A 9111-nucleotide genomic window follows, 5' to 3' on the forward strand; every position below is an offset into this window, starting at 1 on the left:
TCCAGGGAAGGAAAATCCTGGGAGAAAAATCACAAAAGGAGCAGTTACCATGGAGGGAGGGAAAGTGCAAAGGGCCTGGCTGTCCAGGACAGGGTGTGAGTTCAGAAAGAATAAAAAGAAAGTGGGTGGAGCCAGGCCCTGAAGAGCCTTAAAACGGAGGGGGCAGAGGAGTTCTGTCTTAACATGGTGGGCAGTGGGGAGCCACGGTGGGTCCTGAGTGACACAATGGATGTGGGGTTTTAGGAAGATCAAGGTGACAGCCATAAATAGGATAAAGTAAATCTGAGTGAAGAACAGAGACCAGCTGGAGCTGCTGCATTAATCCTGGTAGGAGATCATAGGAGACTTGACTGATGTTAGAAATTAAGAGAAAAGTACAAATCTGAACAGCAGTTTGAGAGAGAAAAACCAAGACTTAGATAACGTACTGAATATACGAGGTGGCTATACGAAGCAGAAATGGGGGGGGCCAGATTTGGGAAGGGGACATAGACCAACATCAGGGTCGTACCTGAGAAAGCAGAAAGCAACATCAGAGTGGAAGTGGGAGAGAACTGTTCCAAGGGAGTAACGAGGTCAGCTTCTAGACTACAGGGGGAAAAGCAGGAGATGAGAAGGTAGGAACGTGGGTGGAGACAACACAGGGAATTGATGGTAAAGAAAGGGTCTTTAGAGAGTAGGATTAATTCAAGATTTTTTAAGACAAAGGATATGAGTATGAGTTAGGGTGAGAGGAGATGAAAACCCTAATATATATATATATATATAAAGAAAGGAAAAAATAAGACATCTTTTCTGCCTTCTCCAGGACCTGGAAGACATGGGAAAGAATGAGTTGCAGGTAGTGGGATTAGCTCTGGGTGGACACAAAGCCTGGTTTTTAAGAGACTAGGAGGGGGAAATGAAAAAGATGGGATAGAAATAATGACATATGGACTTAGGGACCCAACTGGCCTGAAGGAATCAGGCTTCCCCATAAAACAAAGATCATCTTCCTAAGAGTTGAGTTGTGGCCGGAAGCACTTGGAGGCATTGAGTGGCCACTGTGAGTGTGGACTCGGAAGCCACAGGATCAGAACTATGACCCATCCTGGCTTAAAGTGACCTCAGAAGCATCTAAGACAACACTCATTCGGTAGTGTGAGCCCCTTCACAACATTTCTAACGACAAATCCTGCCAAAAGTTTGGCCAGTAGGTATAAATTAATTACGGTTTGATACCTCACCTCAAATACTCAATTCATATGAGCCCCCTGCATAACATCCCAACAAAAGAACACCCAGCCTCTAAGAATAGAGATCTCTCCATATCTCCAAATAGTATATACCACTTATAAACAGCTCTAATATTTAGCTAATTTCTCCTCATATATTTAGCCCAAATATGCCACCTTGCAGTCTCTACCTACTGATCCTCATACTTTCCCAAAGAGTTTTTGTTTTTTGGGGGGGATTGTTTGTTTGTTTACTCAATAGTCCATCAAATATTTGGAGTCAGTGATAATGGACACTGTCTCCCCCTTCAAGCCTGCTCTTCCCCAAGATACAGCCCTGGTTTCCCCAACCACTTCTCCTCTGACATGGTCAGGATTTTCTTATCATCCTGTTTCCTATGGACAGGAACTCTAGTTAGATAATGTCCCTCTTCACATGTGGCCCCAAGTTCTGAACAGGGGGATATTGGGTGTGAGCTGACTGGGCCTGATGAGCCATGGAGAAAGCCAGGCTGTACGGTGGTGACCCGGACTGGCCCAGGTCACCATGGCTCATCACTGTCTCCTCTGAGACAAAAGGAGCCGTGAGTGGCTGTGTCCCACTGCTGGCCTGAAAGAAACAGACGGGGATGGTGAGGTGGAGCTGAGTGGACAGAGTTCCGAGCAGAAGGCCAGGGCAATGACGCAGAGTAAGTCCCCTACAGACTAATGAGTTCCTTTCCGAGAGCACATTCATAACTTCCATTTGTTCGTTAAGTCCAACAAAGTTAGCCTAGGTACCCAACTAACACAATCGGCTATATAGTACTGTACTATAACAGGTTTATAATACTTTTCACACAAATAATACATAAAAAGCAAACACACACAAAAATAAACATTTTTAACTTTATAGTACAGTACCTTGAAAAGTACAGTAGTACAGTACAACAGCTGGCATACAGGGGCTGGCATCGAGTGAACAGGCAAGAAATAAAGATACTGTACTACCGTACTCTATACAGTACAAAGTACACAAAAGCACAACTACTTGGAGAGGATGCACGCACGTGACAATGTGCGCCAGACATGTGAACTAACTTACGTGACTGGACGTGCAAACACAGGTTCGCATCTTTGAAAGTTTGCAACTTGAAGGTTCATATGTAGGGGACTTACTGTAACGAGCTGGGGAGAGCAGCACGGAAGTAGTGGACCCAAGGGGTAGGTGGAGTAAGAGCTCAGTGCAGCCAGGCTGAGGAGCCAGATAGGAACAGAGAGGTGAGTGGAAGGTCTCTTAAGCGGACGCCAGGTTTGTTGGGCATGGGTCAAATGTCCAGAACATCCTGACAAAAGAACAACAGGTTGGACGGCCTCATGAATGTGTCTTTTTTCCAGGGGACTCCCTCAGCTATCATCAGGGCCGCCCTTTCTCCACAGAGGACAGAGACAATGATGTTGCAGTTACCAACTGTGCCATGTCATACAAGGGGGCTTGGTGGTATAAGAACTGCCACCGGACCAACCTCAATGGGAAATACGGGGAGTCCAGGCACAGCCAGGTGGGTGAAGCTCTGCCGCTGCATGAATGACCCAGAGCCGTGCAGCCCACGTCCCTTGGCTTTATGTTCTAAGTACACAGGTGGGTCTTATATTTCCCTTTTAAAAAGATACACTCAGAGTGTTGAGAAAGGACTTCCATAAAGAGGAAAGTAATGCAGACACTGGGATAAGAGCAGGACAGAGTCGAAGCCAGGGGAAGAAAAGGGAGGCACCTGGACTCAGGAGCTGGAACTCACCCAGAGAAGTCTTTGACAGCCAGTCAAGTCCCATTTAATTTCCTCATCTAGCATATCCCATGAAAAGCTTATCAAGTTCAGGGACAGCTTCAGAGGCTCAGCTTCATCCAAAGAAGTGTCCTAGGAAGGGAGAGATCAGAAATAGCAGTGTAAACAGGACTGTCTTTCCCCATTAGAGACCACAAGTCCATAGGCTGGGTTGGGTGACAGGGTGACCAACTGGGCCAACTGGGACCTCTCCAATTTTAGCACTGAAAGGCTAGCGGCCAGGGCACCCCTTAGTCCTGGGCAAACCAAGACGGTTGGTCACCTGATAGGTGGAAACCACCTGGCTCTCCCATCAGGAGTGAGCGGTCAAACACAGTTATGCTCTTCGAAATGCTTCTATACTGTTGGGAATTTGAAATTCAATACTAGTTACTGGTGCGTGCAAATCCTGAAACCAAAACCAGAAAGCCACCGATAAGGAATGACCTGCAACACATTCCCATTATAGACCGAGGCCACTGGCAATGTCTAAAGAGAAAAGCTAGAAAAAAATCTCTGCTCTTTTGCCCTTTTTGGGAACTCAGCCTCAAGCTTCATGTTAATGGAAAATGACTAAATGCACATCTTGGATTCTCCACTCTCATCATCCATCATCCTCTATCTTTTCAAGGTGGCAGTTCCGTTGAGGGGGTAGGGGTGATCTGACATGCTTATCTTTCTCCTTCCCAGGGGATCAATTGGTACCATTGGAAAGGCCATGAGTTCTCCATCCCCTTCGTGGAAATGAAGATGCGCCCCTACAGCCACCGTCTCGTGGCGGGGAGGAAACGGCGGTCCTTGCAGTTCTAAGCAGTGGGCGGCTGCGAGCCAACTGACCTTTTCTGTCATTTGTTTGTATTTTATAATATGAAACAAGGGGTGGGGGACATAGTAATGCTTTGCAACATATTAAGAGCGTTTGAAGGAAGCAGGATGTAGCAGGAATCAGCTGAGAATCAGCAGCTTATGGTTTCTGCTGCCCCCGGGCCTGACCCTCTGTCTCCATGCTCCCTCCTACCCTGTCATTTTAACCTACCCCTCTTTTCCCACCAAGGAGGAAAAGTGAGATGTTTTCTTAAAAGACCAATTCAAAGGCAAATCCTGGAGTCAGACTCTGTGACGGTGACAGGCACGTGCCTTCTTTCCTGCCCTCCTTCTGAGATGCCCTTCACTTCCAGGTATTGCGCTCTGGTCACCGCCTTGGATGGCCAGGTTCTCACCCCAGCCCAGAGAAGAGGCCTCAGCAAGAAAGCTTTGCCAACAAGTCCCCTTAAAAGGAAACAGATTAACCTCACCCCGTCCCAACAACCCAAGGCCTAACGGGCCAAAGATTCTCATCTGACACTCTTACTCTTACCAGCCAAGTGTCCTCTGTTACCTTTCAAGAGTAGTGGCCTCTTTTCCAGCCAACCCATCCTTTGCCCACTTCCATCCTAACCCTTAGACCCCCTACGGCCCCACAAGCGCAACCACTGTTTTGGATTCTAGCTCCCAAGGTGTTGCCTGCCCCTGGCCTGGGCTGCATAGCAGCTGTGTACCTAGGGGTCATAAGTCCCTGCCCCTCCCTTGGGTCACAGACAGCAACTTTCTTTGAAGATGGGAGGGGGAGATAGTTGTGGTTTGTAGCACTTTGGGGTCAGGCATGGAGGAAAGGACAGAAGAAACAGAAATCAGGGTCTCCGCCATTGAGATGACCAGTTCCATGGGGAACACGGATCTCACTTGGCTCCATTTTCTCTATTTCTGGTCCTATTTGTCATGGATTTTTTTTTCCTGAATTGCAAACGAAAGGCCTCATTCCTGTCTTCAGCCAGGTTCTCCTTGGGGGTCAGGGTGGGGGGGGCTTAATAAGAGTCAGAAGAAGTTATATGACCAGCCAGCCATTCCCCTGACTGATAATCCTTGGGAAGGGGTGGAATTTTAGGGTTTTGGTTTCAGTTTTCTCCTCTTTTTTGGTCCTGTGGGAAACAGGAATGACCTCCTTAATGAGGTGAGCTCATGAGAAGCCTTTCTCCATCTTCTTTTATTATTCTGCCTTTGAGAGGAAACATGAAAAGTGCCAACGGAAATACCATCTAGAAATCCAAAGGTGAAGAGGGGAGGAGTGTGGGCCTACCTCCCATTTTATGAGATGTGCTCTCTTCACTGGCATGATTTGATTTTTAAACCCAAGAGAGCTGGGGGCTCTAAAAGCCATGACCCTTCAACTTCTCCAATCAAATGTCAGCTGCAAGCATCCCTGCAGCATCTGCCAAAATCCAAGCCCAGTCTCCCCAGCTGCCTTTTCCCTTTCCTCTCATTTTCCTTAAAGCCCCAATTCTGTTTTTTGTAATGCCCACATTTAGTCAAACTGGGGCATCCTGGGCCTTTCCCAACTGATCACGGGATGAGCCTGAGAGTTGGAAATTTTCTAACGGAAACATCCACAATCTAACCAAGCTCTGTTAACCAGGAAAGGAGAGTCCCTCAGACTGACAACCACACTTCTGAGGTGATGAGGATGGAGTCAGCTGCCACTTGCATTCTCCCTTTAGCAGACCCTCAAGGCCTTGTGCACTGCCATGGTGTGGATGTGACTGCCGGACCAGTGTTGGACACAGAGGTTCCATTTCTCAGTTCACCATGGGCTTCAAAAAACTAGGGGAAGGAAGAAGAAACAGAAACAATCCTTTCAAGAAACCTGCTGATTAAATAAGATTTAGATAGGGAGTGGGACACCAGTGAACAGTAGGAAGCATGTTGAAGGAGGAACCTGGCGTCTCAGGAATAGGCCCAGCTCTGCCACTTTGTTGGCACTATGACATCAGGACAGTTGTTTCACCTCTCAGGGCCTCAGTTTCCTCACCTGTTGAAAGAAAGTTTAGACTAGAATGGTTTCCCTTTCAGTTTTGACAGTCAGTAAGGCCAGTCTTTGACCTGAAAATGGAAATTGGCATTGGTGAGAGAGCACAATTAAGTAATGGAAATTCACCAGAAGCCCTGCTTTATGAAAGACAGAAAGAGAGAGACAGACAGAGAGAAGGAAGGAAGGAAGGGAGGGAGGGAGGGAGGGAGGGAGGGAGAGAGAGAGAAAGAGAGAGAGAGAAAAGAAAGGAAGGAAGGAAGGAAGGAAGGAAGGAAGGAAGGAAGAAGGAGGAAGGAAGGAAGAAAGAAAGAAGGAAAGAAAGAAAGAAAAAGAAAGAATCAGAAGTCATCAGTCAAATATACACACGAGTGTGCGGCGTGCACACACACACACACACACACACACAAGAAAACATTGCAGAAAAGATTGTGCCAAATAAGTGGCTGAACTCATTTTGTCCATAAAAGCAGAACCCAGGGACCTAGTGCCAGTACGGCCCACCTCATCAAGGGAACCGAAATGGAAAAAGATCATGAGTCTCCATGCTGTCAATTCAGGTGAAAGCCAAGAAACATCAGTGGAAACCAAAATCTGTCTTTTATTGGAACCATTCTACCCTATGGAACATTTTTATAAATAATAGCAGCAGCATTGCCTAGATTCATGTTAAAGAATTTTAAGGCTAGAAAGGAACTTCAAAGATTAGCTCACCCAACATTCTAGAAAAGGATTTATAGATTCCTTTTATGAAGTGGAGTGATTTTCTCACAAATTTTCACCATTTTTAAGAGACACTGTGCCCCATTACCTCCCCAAGGCCCATGGTCAACTTGACTCAAAGCTTCATCAATAGACTTATGCATTCCTGCTTATCCTGTTCCTCCAAGTACCCGTGCTCTTCCCAAGCGTGGATCCAGTAAGCGATACTCACAAACCACTCACCCTCACACTCCAAAGTTTCCCTCAAGGGACTCAGAGGGAATAGAAGTGGATTCTGGTCAGAGGCAGTTAAACTGCAGACACATCAGGATGTGTATTGAGGAAAAAAAAAAAAAAAACCCTACCACCAATGACTGCAATACACTCATTGCCTAGACCTAAGATCCAGACAGTTGCTTCTTTTTGCATTTCCCCATCAGATAATTTCCAACACAGTAAACTCACATTCTCCAGGCTTCTATCTGGAAGGTGAAGGGGCGGGGGTAGTGGGGAGATGACAGATCTGTGGAAAATTCCTGCTGGCCTTTAGACAGATTTAACTGGAGGAGGGAGACTTGCTAAGTGTGACCACTGGGGCATTTACAATCCCCAGTCACCTCCTGACAGTGGGGTTGAGGATACCCAGGGCCTCCAGGTTTTCAGGAGAACTCATACCAAACCAGGACCCAGGAAAACTGGCCAACTGATTTGTAAAAGAAACAATAACAAAATGGCAGCAAGAAAATGCAAAGCAAACTTCCAGAAAGAGTTAAATCCGCCCTATCCTTCACCTACCAGCTCCCACTCCACTCCTCATGGAGCAGCAAGATACCCAACACCTGTGCCCTCCCACCTGGGAAGGAACCAGCTCTCTGCACAGTGAAGCTGTTATTTCAAAGACAAACCTGAAGAACCAAGGTTGCCAATGAGCTCAATGCCAAACCAAACAATCCTTAATCGCATTTATACCTTCAAAATCCAGTCCCAGAACTGAGCTGTAGATTAAGGGACAAAAGGTCATTGTGGAATATTTTCAAAGAGCCCTTTTAAAAGTATCAGTTGAGAGAGGGTTTATGAGTTCTTCTTTGTCCTCTCCTCTAGAAGATAAATGGAACCTGTGAGAACAGTGGGTGCACCAAGCCGAGGGGGTTGAAATAGACTAGCAGGTGGCCTGGATTTGCAAATACCCCTTGGGCATGAAAACATTTTTCTTTTTCTTCTTTAACCTCCACCCAGAATTTCAGGAAAGGTGGAGCCACTTAACTCAAGATATGTGATTTTCTATGCTTGCTTTCTTATCACCAGACTCCTACTCAATCTAATCCCTTACTTCCATTTCTTTCCCTCCAAAGGGGGCCCTATACTTGCATCTCACTGTCCATTCTTAAAACTTTGGTAAGGAACCTCAGAAAGATTCACACTTCAGTTTCAATAATCCCAAGAGGGTGGGGTAATCTGTTTTCGCTTGCCTCAAACTTGCCATGGCTGCAAGAAGGGCCCTGGGACCTCAGAGGGCTGGAGTGAATCTGTGAAGTTTAGGAGTCTGCCTTATGCACAAAGCTCCAGATACTGAGAGCTGCTGACTCAGTTCTGCATAGCGTCCCCGGGTGGTCTGTTTTCCTCCCAGCAACAATAACAGAGAGGTTCTTTGCTCTGCGGAAAGGTGAGTCACGTGGCCCAGCCACAGAGGGGCTGGCTTCTGCACTGTACCTATAGCCTCTCTCTGGCTCCACTTTAGGGTCCCTTGGCCAAGACCCTGAAGATCTTTGACTCAACGCGTCCCTAAACCTTTGTTTCTTCCATAACCCAACCCCACACAGATGGGATAAGGTTTCCCTCAGCAATACTGGAACATTCTGGCACTACCAGGCCAAAGAAGTACTCATAGGCCAAATGGAAACCTCTAAAAACAAGCAAGGGAAAAACTCTAGGATAAAGAATGTGTTGGTGTAGATTCAGGTCCAATTAGAAAGAATGGGTCTGGTTCATCCTAATTGTATCCACACTGGATTTACTGAAGTCCATTCTGGGCTCTTCAAGCTTTGAGAAACAGCTGGGAAGAAAAAAATTAAATGTAAAATACAAAATAACATAAAAAAGAAGCTGATGGGTCATTGGAGACAAAAACCAAGCTTTCTACAGATGGTCCCACAGTAAAAAAAAAAAAAAAAAAAAAAACAGAAACCAGGCGTGAGGAGCCCTGGTAAAGGGACCAGCATTAGTTCCTTGAGTTCTAGCCCCCGACCTCCCCACAGAGCTCCTGTCAGTTCACCCACTTCACCAAACGAAGGCACCAGAGGCCTTCACGGCACAGAAATGAGAAGCGGAAGGACTTTCTTTGCTTGCTCAAGCAATCTGCCCGGACCTCGCTCTTTCTTCACAGCAGCCACAAGCCCGATTTGCCATCTCCAGCATTTCTGATTCCTTTTTCAAGGTCACCCCTTGCCTGAAGCATGACTTGACTGCACCTGCAGCACTTCATTGTCCAAATGTCCTTGGCAAACCTTGCAGTGTTTGGACAGTGTTGCATTTTCTCCACACCGGAAAT

The 9111-nt window shown here is 46.5% G+C and overlaps 1 protein-coding gene across 1 annotated transcript in view; it reads left to right on the top strand.

Annotated features, from left to right (window-relative positions):
* Positions 1 to 3856, top strand: part of TNR (tenascin R) — a 414120-nt gene extending 410264 nt beyond the window's left edge. The window contains exons 22-23 of the mRNA XM_049715362.1: positions 2592 to 2755; positions 3710 to 3856. Coding sequence (XP_049571319.1) covers positions 2592 to 2755; positions 3710 to 3829 — 284 coding nt within the window. The 3' untranslated portion in view covers positions 3830 to 3856. The remainder of the gene's footprint in view (positions 1 to 2591; positions 2756 to 3709) is intronic.
* The last annotated feature ends 5255 nt before the right edge of the window (positions 3857 to 9111 follow it).

This window comes from Orcinus orca, chromosome 1, assembly GCF_937001465.1.
Source record: "Orcinus orca chromosome 1, mOrcOrc1.1, whole genome shotgun sequence".
In the NCBI taxonomy this organism is placed as follows: domain Eukaryota; kingdom Metazoa; phylum Chordata; class Mammalia; order Artiodactyla; family Delphinidae; genus Orcinus; species Orcinus orca.